The sequence below is a fragment of the Lucilia sericata genome, unplaced genomic scaffold (assembly GCF_015586225.1).
Source record: "Lucilia sericata isolate MDLA Ls3-8-SP2 unplaced genomic scaffold, ASM1558622v1 Contig000249F_arrow, whole genome shotgun sequence".
NCBI classification, from domain to species: Eukaryota; Metazoa; Arthropoda; class Insecta; order Diptera; family Calliphoridae; genus Lucilia; species Lucilia sericata.
In genome coordinates, this window is record NW_023994275.1 from 243,000 (window position 1) to 262,935 (window position 19,936).

Below are 19,936 nucleotides of genomic sequence, written 5' to 3' on the forward strand. Positions count from 1 at the left end.
TTGTCTATACTCGGAACTAGATTTTTGTCTATAATCTGGACTTTAGTCTGTAGTCTGGACTATAGTCTGGTCTAAAGTCTGGATTCTAGTCTAGTCTATAGTTTGTTTATAGTCCAGTCTATCATCTGGACTATAGTTAAGACTATAGTCTAAAGTCTTGTCTATAGTCTGGACTTTATTTTAGTCTATAGTCTAGTTTACAGTCTGGACTATTATCTAGTTTACAGTATGAACTATAGTCTAGGTTATAGTCTGGACTATAGACTAGTTTATAGGCTGGGGCTATAATCTAGTCTATAGTCTAGTTTATAGTCTGGACTATAGTTTACTTCATAGTCTGGACTATAGTCTAGTCTGTAGTCCTAATTAGATTCTAGTCTACAGTCTGAACTATAGTCTAAAATATAGTCTGGGCTATAGTCTAGTCTACAGGCGGGACAATGGTTTAGTCTACAATCAGGACTATAGTCCAGTTTATAGTCTGAGCTATAGTCTAGTATATAGTGTGGGCTATGGTTCAGTCAAAGTAGTCTGGTCTATAGTCCATCTATCATCTGGATTCTGTCAGGATTCTGGTTTATAGTTTGTCTATAGTCCAGTCTATCATCTGGACTATAGTTTAGTCTATAGTCTATGGACTGTAGTCTAAAGTCTGGTCTATAGTCTGGACTATTGTTTAGACTATAGTCTAGTTTATAGTCTGGGCTACAGCCTAGGGTATAGTCTAGTTTATACACCGGACTACAGTTTAGTTTATAGTCTGGACTTTAGTCAATTGTCTGGAGTATAGTCTGTAGTCTGAATTATAGTCCGTAGTCTGGACTATAGTTTGGCCTATAGTCTGGTCTATAGTTTGGACTATAGTCTAGTCTATACTCTGAACTATAGTCTAGTCTATAGTCTGGACTATAGTCTAGTCTATACTCTCGACTATAGTCTATAGTTTGGACAATAGTATATTCTGTAGTCAGACATAATCTGTTCTATAGTTTGGACTATAGTCTGGTCTGTTGTCTCAACTGTAGTCTGAACTATGGCCTAGTATATAGTCTTATCTGTAGGCTAATCTATAGTCTGGACTATATTCTAGTCTCTAGTCTGGAAGTCTTGTCTTGACTGTAGTCTTATCTATAGTTTTAGGTCTGGTTCAGATTTCTTTAAAATTAAGTATTCTATAGTATTATATATAGAGTCTTTTTTTTTAATTAATTCATGTATATTTTACAACATTCTTATTTTTAATCAAGTTTTTATTATACAAAAGCAACTTTTCTAATTAAAAATTGTTTTCTTTTCCTTCTCATTGCAGCCGAGTCACCTTGCCATTAACTGTTGATGAGGTTTGTATCGATAATAGAAAAATACAATCATAAAATTATACAAACACATACTTAGTTACTATCTCATCTCGTGTACTTTATTAATATGTATCTGTATATGTATTTTTTTTATTTACCAACCACAATTAACGTTTTTAACCCGGTCATCAGAATTAAATTATAGAAAATGATATTACAAATAAAAGATGTTTGAATGCAAATGGGATTGGAACAGTATTATTTTGCAAATAGTAAAATGTTGTTTAAGTTATTGTTAAATGATAATTTTTAACATTTGGACGAACACCCTGGAAATATATATAAGTCTGTCATGTTTGTATAAGGTTAATCCTTTAAGGTTTAATAGTTTTTCCATTCGATGTCGAAAATGTTTGTTGCTCTTTGTTAATTAGGGATAACTTATGTCATTAATTTGTCTCCGATTTGATACCGGAGGTCTATGTAGTTTTTACTGGCATCGGGAAGGCTTAAGCATATCAAGGACTTCGCAAATTCGAGCATCGACCAATGATAGATATATGCCATCGATACAGCCGCGAGAATAATCTGGGAACTGAATCTCGAAAATTAGACCATACATATATACTTGAGCATGATGTCCTTTGAGCCGCAAAAAGCGGAACAAAGGGACAGAATCCAGAAATCCATGACCCTGTAAAAGGTGACTCTGTAAAGGGAGACCAAAAACAGGTGAACAAAAGACAGGACACAGAACAGGACGAGCTCTCTACGGTATGATAGATCGCTGGACTCTCGGAATCCTGTAACTCTGACCACAATTGAAGTATGAAGCCATGCTAAATACTAATGTTGTGGAGGTCAGGCCAGCTACGACTAAGACGGAACCAAACCTGAGCTGGTAAGTGATCACATCTAAACATGTGCCCCATGCCAGTACTGGATCGAACACGATCACCGACTCGGAGAATCTTGACGTACAGCCATCTTCATCAAAGTAGGCCACGTCGGGAACAAAGATAGGAAGTCTATTAGCACTACATCTAAGGGACTGACTGCAATCTTCTCTACTCGAGGTACAGCGGCGGTTACCAAAGGTTCGGCAAGCAGGCCTAGTGAAAGCGTAGGTGTCTGAGGGTAAGCGGTTGAAACTATCAACTAGCTGACCTACAAGTAACCATCATAGGCCGTAGTTAACTCGATGGGAAAATGACTACGGACAGATGGCTGCTAATGGAGGAGAAGATCTTGCGGGCAATAGTTGACGAACTCGCACGCAGTGAGGATGACTCCTTTACTGCATTCGATGGCGTCGAATGGTCAAAGGATGTCAAGATCATCGGGTGTGGTAATGAAAAAGCTCTAGGCTTTCTCAAAAACTGCATCCGTGGAGTTGGCGAACCCTGGCCCAACGCAAAAATTGAAATCGTCTCACTGGACCAAGTACCTTTTCGTACGACGTTGAGAGTATGGGTTCCTCCTCCTATTCTGGAGGACAAATCCATACTAACACTCATTAAGCTTCAACAATAAGGAACTTGGTACGGATGACTGATCGATTGAGATATGACGCACGAGGAATAAGGGAGAAGGTAAGGATCTCTGGTTCAAAATTGGTTCAGATGGAAGAAAGATATTCGATTTCAGTGAGGCAACGAAATTCTAAGGAATTTCTCCAAATTTTTTTAGCTTTCGTTTATCTTTCTCTCTTAGAACATAATGTTAGTACAAATTGTTAACCCTAAAATGGGTATCATGATGGAGAATTCCCATTTATAAGTTGCGCGATTAATCATCATACATAATGTAACTCTCTTCAAAAAGGCAAAAAATTCCATATTACGTTACAATCTGTTCTTTATTTCTGTAAAAATACAAAGAATGGTATTTTATTTATATATAGATTGATAATTTTCGTAAAATTTTAAATAAAACAAGACGATAGTATAAGAATGACATTATTCATTCATTATCAAATTAAACTCTGAGTAGTAAAGTTTAAAATTTAATTATACAAATTATAACAAGTTAACACAATAAATTACCAATATGTTTCATCATCCTCTAATTTACACAATGACACGTTTGCAACATTGTGAAATACGTTTTGGCGGATGTGATCATGAAATTGTTCAACGTTTCGTCACTTTAATAGAGACGTTTAAACGTCAGTACAACATCACAGATGAATTGGCTTTAGAGGACTTGGAAAATATACTTTATGGTCAAGCTTTAACATGGTGGAAGGGTAATAAGAATTCTTTTAATAATTGGACACAAGCTTTGTGTGGTTTAACTGAAGCATTTCCAATCGAATAAATTTATTGAGATTTTTATTTTTAATAAATATTTTTATAAATAAATGTTTCTTTACATTTTTATATCTATATATAAATATTATTTTATATTTTATTAATCACAAATGTAATTTTTATCAATCTTAAAGAATGATAGAATAATTTAATATTTTACGAGGGTTTCTTTAATTATTAGGAATATAATACAGTATTAGTTGATTGGATTCATTTAATGTGTTGCGATTTCATAAATCGAGAAAAGGTGTGTTTTCAGTTCAGCTCTTCTTAGTCTTTTTTAATTTAAAGACGTTATAGTCTACTTTTTTCAATATTTATGCTTTATTGTCTTAATAATTGCACAACCGCTGGCTATTAAAAAAAAAACAAGTCAATATAAATACGTAAAAGTTTTTGTTATTTTATTTACAAAATGTAAACAAACTGTCTGCTTTATAGATTTGTTTACTTTAACAATAATAAATGATGTGTAATCATTTGTTATTAAAATACTCCCGCCTTCAGCATAATATTAATTTATATTCATGGTCTATAAAGTTCCTGTTCCTCGCAAACTAGTAGTAAAAATGTTTTACTCACTCCCATGAAAGAGCTATGTCCTGAAAAGTTTGGAACAATGAAGGTTCTAAGATATATTATAGAGAGAGACACAAAATTTGACCATATCCTTTCCGAATGTAGCGGTTTTCAGACTGAGAACTAAACAATCTTGAAAGCTTCGGATTGAGATTATAAAATCCGAAGCATTCCGAATGAAAGCTGGAGTGATTGGACTTACATAGTAATAACGACACAAACAAACAGGCAAGACAGATTTCTGGAATTCACCTGATTTTAACATACCTGCTATATAGCACAAAGGTATTACATAAAGATTTCAATATACTACTATACTGTGGAATAGAAGGTAGAACTTGAAAAGTTCTGTATGACTCAGGCCAGATACTACAGCAACCAAAATAAGAAACAGTATGTTGTAGTGTTGTTCGCAAACTTCACAACCTTCCAGTCACGGACATACCACAGACCTTCACTCCAGCTGAAGTTCAAGATATCATCAACAATGCCAAACCAGCATGGGCTCCACAAAATGCACAACACTATCACAGTATTAACCACCATAGCTACTCAGATCTCACAAGGCTTAACTCAGCAGAGGCCATGTGAAAGGACGATCCTAGTTGCACTTCACCTGTCAAAAGCCTTCGTTCTGGTGAATGGTTACCTCAACGAAATACATCAGTTTTTCACTGCGCGTAACCTGCAACTATCACCAGCGAAGTCGTCAGCAACACTCTTTACCACCTGGACGAAGGAAGGCGTCGTGGTCGATGGACCACTTTTGACACCCTTTTTCTTCCTCAGCACATGCCACTGCAATCACACACAAATTGGGAAGTAGGAGCAATGTACTCAGCACTTGGAGTATGGATAAAGAAACCTTGTTAGCTACATACAAAACGATTGGTCGGTGTGGCCACCTTTGCTCAGTGATACCCAGTGGAGAAACATTCAAGGCAGTCAAAACACTACCCTAACGACTGTAATGGACTGCTTACAAATTACCTTGGAACATCATCTGTACGAGGAAACGAAGGTCCTCCCAGTCAAGGAACACAATGTCATTTTGACTAAGCAGTTCCTCCTGGGATGTCACCGGAGGAGTCATCCCAACCTTAACATCATACTGTTAGATATTTCCCCGAGGCATGTCAGGAAGGACCTTCGTATATCTCCGGTAGCATCGAACAAAACTAACATCGAACATTTCGGTTGCAATGTCTGTCATTAAAAAGTGGCCTAGAATCCGCGAAAATATACTACTCATGTGGTCAAGGTCCCCATGATACCCACCACATATTCAACTGCTCAGCCAACCGTACTTCTCTTTGTCCAATGGATTTATGGACACATCCAGTCGAAGTAGCACAATTTTTAGGCTTGGACGTTAAGGAAAGAAAGTTTTGGGGATGCGAAGAAGGATTTCCGAAAGTGATGGTAGTTTGTAGGACACCGAAGAGGGGTTTTCGAATGTAAATATAGTTGGTGGAATACAGAAAAGCCATTAGTAGAGGCAAATTCCTGAACTTTTGTTGAAAAGTATGTTTTGGGAAAGCGACGAAGGGTTTTCGAAAATTATAATAATTTCTGAAATACGAAAAGACTATTGGTAGAGAGTCATAGATGAGAGTTTAATTCCTTGTCTGAGATTACGAACCCCTGGCCACTGTTGTCTTAAATTAAGATTTTAGAAGAGCGAAGACGGCTTTTCGAAAGAAATGGTAGATGGAAAGTCTCGTCTGAGATTACGAAACCCCTGAACTGTTGTGTGAAAAAAGGTTTTGGGAGAGCGAAGAAGAGTTTTCGAAAATGATGGTAGTTTGCGGTATACAGGAAGGCTATTAGGAATGAGACTTGCAGGAGAGTTTAGTCACTTGTCTAGGATTACAAAATCCCTGCACTGTTATGTGGAAGAAGGTTTTGGGAGAGCGAAGAAGGGTTTTCGATAATGATGAATGTTAGTGGAATACAGAAATGCTATTAGGATAGAGATCCCTTGACTGAGATTACGAAACCTCTGAACTGTTAAGTAAAAGAAAATTTTTTGGATGGTAGTTTGCGGAATACGGAAATTCTATTAGGAGAGAGATTTAGAGGAGTCTGAGCTTTCTGTTGTGCAAAAGAAGGTTTTGGTAGTACGAAGGCGAGTTTTCGAATGTGAAGGTAGTTTGTGGAAAACGGAAAGGCTATTAGGAGAGATACCTAATAGAGAGTTTTATCTCTTAACTGAGCTCACGAAACTCTTGAACTGTTGCGTGATAGAAGATTTTGAGAGAGCGAAGAACTGTTTTCGAATCTGATGGTAGTTTGCGGAATACAGAAAGTCTAATAGGATAGAGACTTAGAAAAGAATTTAATTCATTGTCTGAGATTACGAAATTTTTAAACTGTTGTGTGAAAAAAGATTTTAGCAGAACGAAAACCGAACAATTTTCTAAATTAATTGAAATCCTTTCTAATATTTGAAATATACATTGTTATAGCCAAAACTTTTCAATCCTTGTGAACAAAACTTTTAAACGTTCACATTCTTATTGATGATTTTGTATCTATACATTGTACTTTGGTATTTATACAAACATAATAAATGTCAACAAACAACACCCACTTGCGACAAAAACATGCTGTGTTAAATACATAAGAAAACACCTACTGGCAATTGTTAGTGGCAACAGGAATATAACAAAAATATCCTGTATAAACATTACTTATTTGTCTGCCCTTTGTAGTATATATCTGTAGGTTTTCTGTTTTGTTTTCATTTCTTTTACTTTTAGATTAGATTGAACGTTTGGTTTGGTCTATTTCTACTTACAAACACTAATCACATTCATTTTCATTCACAAATTCAATTTTAAATTCAAATCATCAATCTAACTATATTTAGAATTGTATATTGTGTTTATCTTTTATTTGTTTCTATTATTCTATTGTTATTATTACAGCATTTGCAATTGTTTATAATATTTATCTATAAATTTCTTTCCTTTCTATTTTTTCTTCTTTAAACCCTAGTATCAAGTTGCACAACTTTATTCAGTGGCTGAAGCTTCGAAGAATGAAACTGGTGGTGGTGAAGGTATTGAAGTATTAAAAAATGAACCCTTTACCAATCATCCTTTGTTGGGTAAATATTATTATGGTTTTTCTTATTTAAATTTTAATTATTGAGTTGTTGTTTTTTTCTTTTTTTTTTTGTAGGTGGCAAATATAGTTCCGGTCAGTATACATATAAAATTTATCATTTGGCTTCAAAAGTTCCAGCATTTATAAGACTATTGGCACCCAAGGGCTCCTTAGAAATTCACGAAGAGGCATGGAATGCTTATCCATATTGTAAAACAGTTATTACGGTATGTTGTTTAGTAAACAGTGTAAAGTTTTGTAAGACATTTTGTATCCACAAAAAATGCAGAGAATTTTAAAGCCTAATAGGGCTTGGAAAAAAGGTTTACGAGAGACTTTTGTGTTATACTTTCGAAGTAAATTTTAAAGTCGACTCAAATCTGGGGGTCGAATTGCTACTGTATTATCTCGATCGCAAAATGCTTCAACATTCATTCTCCTGGAAACGCATTAGGCTCTAGAATGCTTAAATTTCCCATAAATATTTTATGGGAAATCAAGGAAATAAAAGAATGTTGCTAAGAAAGTGTTTATGTCTTGATTTCTAAAAGGCCATTGTCGGGAGCCTAAAAAGCGAAATCTGATGTTCTACTAGGCTTCTTCATCGAGCTCCTTCTTGGAGACTAGACTATAGAATAGACTATAGACTAGACTATAGACTAGACTATAGACTAGACTATAGACTAGACTATAGACTAGACTATAGACTAGACTATAGACTAGACTATAGACTAGACTATAGACTAGACTATAGACTAGACTATAGACTAGACTATAGACTAGACTATAGACTAGACTATAGACTAGACTATAGACTAGACTATAGACTAGACTATAGACTAGACTATAGACTAGACTATAGACTAGACTATAGACTAGACTATAGACTAGACTATAGACTAGACTATATATTTTGCTATTTTTCGTGAAGTCTGCAAAACGTGATATTTTAATTTACCTCTCAAAGTCAAAGACGTAAAATTTTAAAAAAGACATTCCAAATGGTTAACATTTTATTTTAATCCTAAATTTATTTTTATAATCTTATGAAATTCAAAACTAAATTATCCAAATGTAAATATTTTCTAGAATCCTAAATTTATGAAAGATGGTTTTAAAGTAATCATAGATTCTCTGCATTTACCTGGTATTGGAGATTCTGAAAATGTAAGTCGAATACACTGAACTAAATGTAATTAATGGTGTTTTTTCTTCTTTTTTCTTTCTCTTTTTTTATTGACATCTAAATGTATGTTTTAATGCTTCAATATTAATAATTACCTAATAATTATACAACAAAAATAACAATAAACATTGTGGTTGGTGTTGGTGTAACGTATTTAAAAAAAAATAATAATATTTTGAATTTAATGCAAAAATATGTTTTTAATGGGAAACTCTAAATTTGTGTGTGTGGGTATATGTGCTTTTTATATGTTATTTTTTTTAATAAAATTAAATGCATCTCAATAAAACAAAATCATTAAAAAAAACTAAAAAAGAATCCTGGTTATATGAAAGATAATTTTATCATAATCATTGAATCTCATCATATTGCTGATATAGGAGATCAGGATAATGTGAGTTTTAAATAAAATTAACCTTAAATGTAGTGTTTTCTTTAACAAAAACTAGTAACTGTCTAATGCTAATTGCTAAAATTTTATGTAATTATTAAATATTTTCCTTTTTATTATTAATAATTGGTATTTTAATTAGTTGTTTATTGTTGAACATATTATCATTCATTTATATTTAATGACATACAAATAATAAATAATATTATAAATTAACTCTTTAGGTACATGAACTGCCTCCAGAGAAATTGAAATTACGTGAAGTCGTTCATATTGATATTGCCAATGATCCCGTTACACCTGCGGATTATAAAGTTGATGAGGATCCCACAAAGTATTTATTTATTTGGTTTTCTTTTAAATTACGAAATTAAATAATAATTTCTTTTTTTTTCTAACAGATTCACCTCAGAAAAGACCGGTCGTGGTCCTTTAGTTGGTGCCGATTGGAAGAAAAAGATTGATCCCGTTATGACTTGCTATAAATTAGTCACTTGTGAGTTCAAATGGTTTGGTCTTCAGTCCAGAATAGAAAATTTCATACAAAAATCAGAACGAAGATTATTTACAAACTTCCATCGGTGAGTAAAGCAATTACTTTTATGGGCGTCTGAATATATTCATAGGTTTGTCTAGGCCGTCTGAATATATTCATAGGTTTGTCATAGAGTCTTTGATTGTTAATCGAACATTCGAGGGATGTTGCTCAAGCTGCTATACTGCTGTTCAGTTATGTTTAGTCTTTTGCCATAATTTCTTGGTTGTAGTACAAGATATTTCCCTATTTCATTCTGTTGCTGATGTTAATGTGACACAGGTTTAGCGCTATTCCGTAAAAATGGTCAATATCAATATATGTCTTGATCCTGTTTAATGATGCATTCCTGGTTCAACCTTAATGTAATGCTTTTATTGCGACTTACGGTCAGTTAATATTCAAATATCACTATTCATTCGTTCCGAATTCTGAATGTTATCTCGGTCTTAAATTTCGAGATGAAAATACACAGTTCTAGTCAACAGATCCATTGGAATCCTGTTTGGCTAAATAAATTGACCTTCTTCATGATCGTACCTAATAATCGCATTATAAGGATTGTCATTAGTGTTTATAAAAAACCGACTTTTGGAAAAACCGGTTTTTCGGTTAACCGAAAATTGACCATTTCTAGAAAACCGGTTTGTCGGTTAACCGAGTATAAAAAAACCGGTTAAACCGGTTAACCGAAATGTTTGGAAATCTTTAAAATATTATAATATTTAGTTGAAAAAGTCATTATTATGAATTACTTAATAAGATATTTGCACTTTTTAGTAGAGATATGCACATTAATATATCATAAGAAAACAAACTTATATAGATCTGAAGATATTATTGATTCGTTAGGTATATGGAAGTTGCCATAGGAGGGATAAATTGACCTTTGAATATATAATCCATCTATATCAATAGCAAAAATTATGTCCAGAACTATCAAGGCTCGCGACGATTTATCGGGAACGGAAGTAGACGACGACTGTCTCGACATAGACAGTGACCTCCCTTCGCTCGCTACGCCTGTGGTTGTTCAAATTACTGTGAATGACGCTTAGGAATATTGACAGGTGTCATTCTGACTTCCTGTCAATCAACCTAAGCGCCATTACAGTTTGTGAAAAACCCCAGCAGCATAAGTTCTCGGACGACAACAACAATCCTTATGTTTCGATAAATAAAGTCCGTTTTGAGAACGTTTGTGAAACTTCTCGATTTTTATTATACTCACGCAGTAAACAAGTAAGTTCATCCTGAATTTTACCATCAATGTTATTTATCCGTCTTAATAAATAACAAATTTCTTCATATAATGGTTGGAATTTGTTTAAATAGTTAATTTTTTATTGGTTTAAATGCCAACTTTTTAATAATTTCCTAATTATCTGAAATTGTAAATCTCCATTTTATATACACTAGAGTTCGCCCAGCGGTCGAAATTCGACCAGAACCAATGCTGGAAAAATTGCATAAATAAGCTAAAATAAAACCCTATTTTTGTAGTTCAAATCTGTGGTAAAAAATTAACTTTATTGATATTATCAAAGTGTATAATTTGCTTTGAATAATGTTTTCTTTTAGAAAATGTGATGGGTTTTAGTAAAACTTCCATCAGAAGTTTAAAACCTCAATTGTCAAAATTAGTTATACAACTTGTTTTACAAAAGTATTTCAACTATTTTAAAAATAATAAAAAATAACGAACATTTCTTCTATCGACTTATTATCTCCTACATATTTACGCATCGTTCAGAATGCTGGAGTACTCTGCTGTACAGTGTACACACCAGTAAAGAAATGTTAGCTGTTCAAAATACAGAGTTGAAATGTTCTAAATAATTTGTGAAAACACTAAAAATATTTAAAATAAATAATGTCTTATCTAATTATAAATAAATTTTATTTGGATGTCATTAGTAGTCCATCCAACAGGTATATGCTGCATAAATTTTCCCTTATAACACTCGACAAAGACTTCAGCAGACATACATTTATTCAATTTTAATGTCTTCTAATAGAATTTAATAGTAGATATTCTATGAGGCCTTCTAATGGGCCTTTTATTAGCCTTCATATAGAACCGCATAACGATATGCATTGGCTTCCAATTACACACTGATTTTGTATATGCATAATAAGGCCTTAATTTCTCAAGTAATGTTTTTAGTACTGTTTGAAAGAAAACATTAATAAACTATAAATTTCAGTCTTTTGTTAATATATGCAAGTTTAATAGCAAGTAAATGAATAATAACGATAAATTGCTAAGTACGGTTAAACACTCTTCATCCCAAAAGACATGATTTATATTTAGCAGTTTCAACTTGTATCTATTTTTATATAACAAATAACCATCACATATTCAACTTACAGTTTTCACTTTACACTACTATTTCATAATTGGTTAGAATAGCCCAAAAAAAGAAGAATATCATCAAGTCCTCGCTGTGCTAAACCTGCATATAAGCGATATACATATCCATTTATTGCGGTGTATCATATACCGGCATGACCAACTAAACTTTACTTATATTTTTTACAGGCTATTTTTATTTCTTACTGACACTGAATCAATTCGTTAATCCATCTAAATCTTCCAAATCAATCAAAACTAATAATTATGTACCGCAATTCAGTATTTTTTTTAACTACAACATTTTGTCGTTATGTGGTATGTATTCTGAACTTCATTTCACCGATTTTTTTCGTTAAACATAATCGAAAAAGTAAAAAATAAATTAAAAGTTCACGTTAATAATTTTATATTTTAAAAATATTTCAATACATAACTTTTGACATTCTTATATTTTTCCGATATTTGTCTTTAAAATATTCTACGGTTGTTAAAAAGTTAGGGAAATTCGTTAATGTAACTGATATTTGTCATTACTTTTAGATATCAATACTTAAAATTAAAAAAAAAAAATTACTGAATTCCGGTACTGATGTCCTACCAATAATTTTCCAGTTCAAACACCAATATCAGTACATTGTTTGGCATTTCTTTAGGTTCCCCAAGCATTATTTACGCATGTTTTTATATTCCCAGTTCGTTGTTTCCTCGGGAATGTCCTTCAATTTAACTATTTTGAAAAGTTTAAATAACGAAAAACTTCCAATCGAAAACTCTGAATATAAAACTGAAGTCCTACTTCTTATAAAAATATTCCTTTCGATTTGGTAACAATCGTAACGATATTATAACAAAATTGATCATTATCTCATTCACAATTTAGCACTTTACACAAAAATATAAAACAATAAAATCCTGTTTTCGCATTGCCTAAGCCTTATTAAAAACAATAACAAAAACAAATATCATGCAAAATACAAAAATCAAACAGCAACAGAGAAGTTAAACGTTTCTGCACTCTCCTCTCTTTTTTCAAAAAGCCGTGTTGTTTACTTTTTTTTGTTTTGTTTATAACTTGCTTTGTTTGTTTTTAATTTCAAGAAGACGTACGTGTGACTATTGTTTCTATGTATTAGTAACAACTTTAAACTCTTATAGCTCCTAAAATTCTGAACCGATCTCATTAATATATATATTGTGCACATCTGCGAACAAATACCTTTAAAATGATATAATTTTTGCCAAGATCAGATGTATACTGTAGGAGTAAAAGGGGTCACAAAAAATCGTCTTGCCTATTAATTATATAGATAGATAATATTTGTTTAATAATCTTAGGTCTGTTTTCATATGCACAAACGGAAAATAATGTTTAGAATTATCTATCCAAAATTTTTAAAAACCACAATAAAAAATCAGAGAAAACATACAATTTTGTACCAAAAATTTGATTTTTTTTGGAACCGGTTAACCGAGACTTAAAACCCGGATAACCCTGTTAACCGAAAACCAATGTTTTAAAAAACCCGGTTTGCGAAAAACCGAAATATGCAATAAAAACCGGTTTTTCGGTTATCCGGTTAACCGGTTTATAAACACTAATTGTCATCTTTCGCAAAAACGTGTCTAAAATGGCTCACTTAGAGTTCTTCTTGAACTTGAATAATATACCAAACAGTTACTCCATAAAAAAGTGGATTTGATTGACAGCCCTTCCACAGATTCTTTACGGAACAATATTGATCTAAGTACATTAGACTAGAGTTGTTATTTTCCTTCCACGATAAAATTTCGTGGATCCCGGGAACACAACATTCCCTAACATCATTATCTGAAATCATAGGCATCCTGAGTTTGTAACATGTTAGGTTGGATTAAAAAGGCAGTCAGCCAATGAGAAGGCCGAATCGCTTGACCAATTGAACATTTGTTAGTTAGTTAGTTAGTTAGTTAGTTAATTAGTTAGTTAGTTAGTTAGTCAGTTAATTAGTTAGTTAGTTAGTTAGTTAGCTAGCTAGCTAGCTAGCTAGTTAGTTAGTTAGTTAGTTAGTTAGTTAGTTAGTTAGGTTAGTTAGTTAGTTAGTTAGTAGTTAGTAGTTAGTAGTTAGTTAGTTAGTTAGTTAGTTAGTTAGTTAGTTAGTTAGTAGTTAGTAGTTAGTAGTTATTAGTTAGTTAGCTAGCTAGCTAGTAGCTAGCTAGTAGTTAGTTAGTTAGTAGTTAGTTAGTTAGTTAGTTCGTTAGTTAGTTAGTTAGTTAGTTAGTTAGTTAGTTAGTTAGTTAGTTAGTTAGTTAGTTAGTTAGTTAGTTAGTTAGTTCGTTAGTTAGTAGTTAGTTAGTTAGTTAGTTAGTAGTTAGTTAGTTAGTTAGTTAGTTAGTTAGTTAGTTAGTTAGTTAGTTCGTAGTAGTTAGTTCGGTTAGTTAGTTCGTTAGTTAGTTAGTAGTTAGTTAGTTAGTTAGTTAGTTAGTTAGTTACGTTAGTAGTTAGGTTAGTTAGTTAGTTAGTTAGTAGTTAGTTAGTTAGTTAGTTAGTAGTTAGTTAGTTAGTTAGTTAGTTAGTTAGTTAGTTAGTAGTTAGTTAGTTAGTTAGTAGTTAGTTAGTTAGTTAGTTAGTTAGTTAGTAGTTAGTTAGTTAGTAGTTAGTAGTAGTTAGTTAGTGTAGTAGTTAGTAGTTAGTTAGTTAGTTAGTTAGTTAGTTAGTAGTTAGTTAGTTAGTTAGTTAGTTAGTTAGTTAGTTAGTTAGTTAGTTAGTTAGTTAGTTAGTTAGTTAGTTAGTTAGTTAGTTAGTTAGTTAGTTAGTTAGTTAGTAGTTAGTTAGTTAGTTAGTTAGTTAGTTAGTTAGTGTTAGTTAGTTAGTTAGTTAGTTAGTTAGTTAGTTAGTTAGTTAGTTAGTTAGTTAGTTAGTTAGTTAGTTAGTTAGTTAGTTAGTTAGTTAGTTAGTTAGTTAGTTAGTTAGTTAGTTAGTAGTTAGTTAGTAGTTAGTTAGTTAGTTAGTTAGTTAGTAGTTAGTTAGTTAGTTAGTTAGTTAGTAGTTAGTAGTTAGTAGTTAGTTAGTTAGTTAGTTAGTTAGTTAGTTAGTTAGTTAGTTAGTTAGTTAGTTAGTTAGTTAGTTAGTTAGTTAGTTAGTTAGTTAGTTAGTTAGTTAGTTAGTTAGTTAGTTAGTTAGTTAGTTAGTTAGTTAGGTAGTTAGTTAGTTAGTAGTTAGTTAGTTAGTTAGTTAGTTAGTTAGTAGTTAGTTAGTTAGTTAGTTAGTAGTTAGTTAGTTAGTTAGTTAGTTAGTTAGTTAGTTAGTTAGTTAGTTAGTTAGTAGTTAGTTAGTAGTTAGTTAGTTAGTTAGTTAGTAGTTAGTAGTTAGTTAGTTAGTTAGTTAGTTAGTTAGGTAGTTAGTTAGTTAGTTAGTTAGTTAGTTAGTTAGTTAGTTAGTTAGTTAGTTAGTTAGTTAGTTAGTTAGTTAGTTAGTTAGTTAGTTAGTTAGTTAGTTAGTTAGTAGTTAGTTAGTAGTTAGTAGTTAGTTAGTTAGTAGTTAGTTAGTTAGTTAGTTAGTTAGTTAGTTAGTTAGTTAGTTAGTTAGTTAGTTAGTTAGTTAGTTAGTTAGTTAGTTAGTTAGTTAGTTAGTTAGTTAGTTAGTTAGTTAGTTAGTTAGTTAGTTAGTTAGTTAGTTAGTTAGTTAGTTAGTTAGTTAGTTAGTTAGTTAGTTAGTTAGTTAGTTAGTTAGTTAGTAGTTAGTTAGTTAGTTAGTTAGTTAGTTAGTTAGTTAGTTAGTTAGTTAGTTAGTTAGTTAGTTAGTTAGTTAGTTAGTTAGTTAGTTAGTTAGTTAGTTAGTTAGTTAGTTAGTTAGTTAGTGTAGTTAGTTAGTTAGTTAGTTAGTTAGTTAGTTAGTTAGTTAGTTAGTTAGTTAGTTAGTGTAGTTAGTAGTTAGTAGTAGTTAGTTAGTTAGTAGTTAGTTAGTTAGTTAGTTAGTTATTAGTTAGTTAGTTAGTTAGTTAGTTAGTTTTTAGCTTAGTTAGTTAGTTAGTTAGTTAGTTAGTTAGTTAGTTAGTTAGTTAGTTAGTTAGTAGTTAGTTAGTAGTTAGTTAGTAGTTAGTTAGTTAGTAGTTAGTTAGTTAGTTAGTTAGTAGTTAGTTAGTTACTTAGTTAGTTAGTTAGTTAGGACTCTCGCCTAGAGTTCGACTGTAGTTGATAGTTCTTTCCAGATATATGTTGTTGTTGCACTTAGTTCGTTTGTTCATAACATTTACATAGAACAAGACAAACATTTAACTTATGAAGCTGTATATTGTTATTATTCCGTCATTGTTAACCAAACTCAGGGATGGGAGATTATGTATAATGCAAAATTAAAAGAAAGGATTTAATTTAAAACTAATTAAAAATACTTTACAAAAATATTTTAAACATTACAAAAAATATATAGTAAAAAATTGTAAATACCTTTTAACTAATACTAATTACCTTCTTCCTTTTCCCATTTTACAGCCAAGTATTCTGTTGGATGGATCGCTGGCACGGTCTGACAATGGAAGATATTCGTGCTATCGAGGATAAGGTCAAGGAGGAACTTGACAAACAGCGTCAAGAGGGTGAAGTGCGTGGCACTAAGGCCGATAGTGATTAGGAACAATATTTTTAAATAATTGATATAAACTCTTTAAAAAGCAGAAACAAAACAAAAAACATATATTTCAAAATAAAAACAAACATAAAGAAAAAGTATAAAACAATTTAAAGTAAAATGCTACAAAAAGAAATTTTAAGAAAAAAAAAAAACCATAAAGTCGTATTAATAAAGAAAATATTATTAAAAAAAAACAAAATTAAAACAATAGCAATAAAATTACACAAATACAAAAAAAAATGAAACAAAAATATATATAAATGGCACTATATTCCTTCCTTAACAACCTTAAAAAAAATTAAAGAAACAAATTTAAGAAAAAAAAAAAAAAAATACAAATAGTTTTTGTAAAACATTAACAACAACAACATTTACTACTATCACTACCAACAATTACTGTTATTATATTATGTAATATCTACAACTATTTACAATGTAATACTTAATGCTAAAATGCCTGGCTCTCTCTCACTTTCACTCTCTCTCTCTTTCTTATAAACTTTTCATTAATTTGGTTGTTTGGTTTCGTTGATTTAAGTTTTTAAATTTAATTTCCTTTTTAAAGCTTTTAGTTCCTTTTATTTCTGCTGTTAAGGAAACACCAATTTAAAAATAATAATTATTAAAATTCAAGCAATAGTTTAAGTTAAAAATTACTAAATACTTAAAGAACCCACAGTTACACAAACACCTAATAACACTTAGTATAAAAAACAGTTAGTAAATAAAACAAAACTATATATAAAGGATACATTTTATTTAATAATATTTACAAGACGTTATAAGGGACTCCTCTTACTGTCTTCTCCCTCTAAAAAAAATCCTCAAGAAAGGAGTGGCACATATATAGCTCACCTAAAGTGATGGGTAAATAGTTATATAAAAAAAAACATTTTACAATAAATAAATATCAATTATACAAAAAACAAAACACTTTCTATTTTATGATTTATAAACTGGTTTATTTGTTTACTAAACAGCATCAAGGTTACACTTTTTGTTAAGAAGTTTCTAACACGCACTATATCTACAAACTATAGTCACCCTGTAAAAGTATGTATTTTATTTTATTTAAATTTTCATTTAAGTTTTCTGTTTATTACAGTTTGTTTTTTTTTTGGTCCATTAATTTTATCAAATCTCAGAGCACTTAAAAAATTAAAAGAATATTTAAAAAGTTAAAAAAAAAAACCGTAAACAACATGTGTTATTTGTAATTGTTAGCTTAGTTTATAAGCAAATTTAAGAAAATTAAAAAAAAATAAGAAAAAAATATTCCCAATTATATATATATATAAAAAAAAACATATTTTTTTTCCAATATTCATAAATTTAAAAATTAATAATACATAATAACTGTTTAAAAAAAGAAAATTCTATATATAAATATATATATTTAAAAAGAGATAAATATATAAAGGTAATAAAGTTAAAACAAAAAAAAAAAAAAAAACAAATACAAATTTTAAATAAAACTTTTTTTAGTTTTCTTTTTAATTTCTCTCCTTAATTTTTCATTCTGCAGGATTTCTTGTTGTCTATAGAACTTTTTTTTTGATTTCCTTTCAAGAACTGTTTAATAAAATAGCACCATTTATGATTATAATTATCTAAAGTTTCAAAATTTTTCAATATTTCTTTTCCTGCTCGATTCACTTTAAATTTAATAAATAATATTTTGTGGCCCAAAAATGCATTCCATTCTACTGTTGTGTCCAATAAAATACAATTTTTCTGTACATTTTCTTATAATTAAAAATATCATTACAATTTGGAAAATAAATTTATTCCCAAATGGGATTCGAACTACAGCCTGAAGAATATTCAAATCAAATAAACCAAAAATTTGTAATTTTTTTTCTTTAAAAGAATTTAAATTGGCATTTGCATTGATATCTATCGAGTGGCGTAATTTTTGATTATGACAACCTGTTTTCAACCTGTCAAGGAGTACCCTTATAATACTCAATGTCTGGGTAGAGTCATCTCAATACTTAAGACGACGAAGTGTTTTAATTGAACACCTACCTTTCGACCTTATAGCACGGTGGCATTTTCTTGAACACTAAGGAGCTAGAGACGAATCACCACCGCCCCTTCCAATCCCTAAGGAATAATCAGTTAGCAAAGTTTCGTACATGGCGATGATGCATTATGTACAAGCACTGATCATCGCAGCCACGTTAACTAACTAACGAAATGTTTCAAAAGCATAACATCACTTGGACTCCAATGACAACTAGGGCAACACAACGGGACCGCAAACAAACAGGTGAAGCCAAGTTCCCAAATGGATTTGACTCTGTTGTTTTGGCAACAGCACCTTAAGCTGTGCTAAAACAAAGACAAGTTCTTACTCACAGAGAATACACTGTGTTAAGTCTGGTATACTTATACCTGTATAGAAGAAGGCAACTTTATCGATAGTACTTGTGTAGGATACCATACATTCATCACCATTTACAACTCAGCCTACTTACTCTTTCATTCAAAACATTTAAGAGAGAAACATCCGACACATTCGCTCGTTGAGGGTGTACGCATCCTTAATCGCAATCAATTCATTCCCATCATATCCGCACAGTCGCTCGTCTGGGCGCTACCTGTTGCCTTTTTTACCGCGATTTGTTTCCAACCACAGACACCCTGAAGACTTCTCCCCAATACCGGCACAAAGTACGAAACTCTGCCCTACAGACCAACGGTTGCCTTGGGGCTAAATAAGATAGGCTAGAGGTACTGGTAGCATCTCTTTTAACCCAGAATTGTCATAACACCAAGGTAAAATGCCTCTAGCAACGACAGGGGGCATTCTAAAAGACCAATTTTCCTCCTGTTGCGAAGACTGGCAACTCGCCATAACCACTCAGATATTACAGAGCAATTTGAAGAGATCGATAGTGAATTTGTCTGAGTGGTGGTCAATCGTTAGTTTAGTTTATAGAAACATGCTTAAAATCTCTCAAGTGTTAAACAAGTTATGCCACAGGGAGGACATCCCCTACTGTTTAACTTCTAACGTCCTCAACTTCTCAAATCTCTACAAGCAGTAGACCATTGTATACTTATGATGACGGTGATGAGCTATTTGTGCAAAACCTGCATTCCACATTTTATTGAACCCCTTAACAATGTAGTGGGTCAGCTTATTCACCTCCTCAGCAATCGTTACTGCAATTGCGCATAGATTTTGAAATACTTCCGGTTAGTAGGGCAAACTGGTATTATTTAACGGTATGGATAAGGAAACCTTGTTGTCCACTTATAATACAATTGGCCGCTCAGTGGTCTATTATGCTATTTCATTGTGATCTCCTTTGCTGGGTGATACACTGTGTATAAATATATAAAAATGCCAAAATGCTGCTCCAAAGGCTGTCACCAGTTGGACATCACTCTCATGAGGAAAGGAAGTTTCTTACAGTCAATCAACATAATGACTAAACAGTTCACCATGGGATATTACTGTAGGAGTCATCAACATCACACAGTTGAATGCACCCCAGTGTCATGTCAGGAGGGAACTTCACGTATACAAGGAGATAATGGGAAATGATGT

General features: G+C 31.7%; 1 protein-coding gene across 8 annotated transcripts in view; it reads left to right on the top strand.

Moving 5' to 3' along the window:
* LOC119602713 (phosphatidylinositol transfer protein beta isoform) overlaps positions 1-17,126 on the top strand; it is a 49,998-nt gene extending 32,872 nt beyond the window's left edge. For 5 of the 8 annotated variants that reach the window (XM_037954368.1, XM_037954370.1, XM_037954373.1 and 2 more), the window contains exons 3-9: positions 1,310-1,340; positions 7,190-7,301; positions 7,376-7,527; positions 8,390-8,467; positions 9,102-9,211; positions 9,279-9,458; positions 16,239-16,576. In XM_037954368.1, coding sequence (XP_037810296.1) covers positions 1,310-1,340; positions 7,190-7,301; positions 7,376-7,527; positions 8,390-8,467; positions 9,102-9,211; positions 9,279-9,458; positions 16,239-16,377 — 802 coding nt within the window. In that variant the 3' untranslated portion in view covers positions 16,378-16,576. Of the gene's footprint in view, positions 1-1,309; positions 1,341-7,189; positions 7,302-7,375; positions 7,528-8,389; positions 8,468-8,802; positions 8,881-9,101; positions 9,212-9,278; positions 9,459-16,238 lie in introns of all 8 variants that reach the window. The other 3 variants (XM_037954367.1, XM_037954374.1, XM_037954375.1) reach the window with 3 other exon arrangements.
* Positions 17,127-19,936: the final 2,810 nt, after the last annotated feature.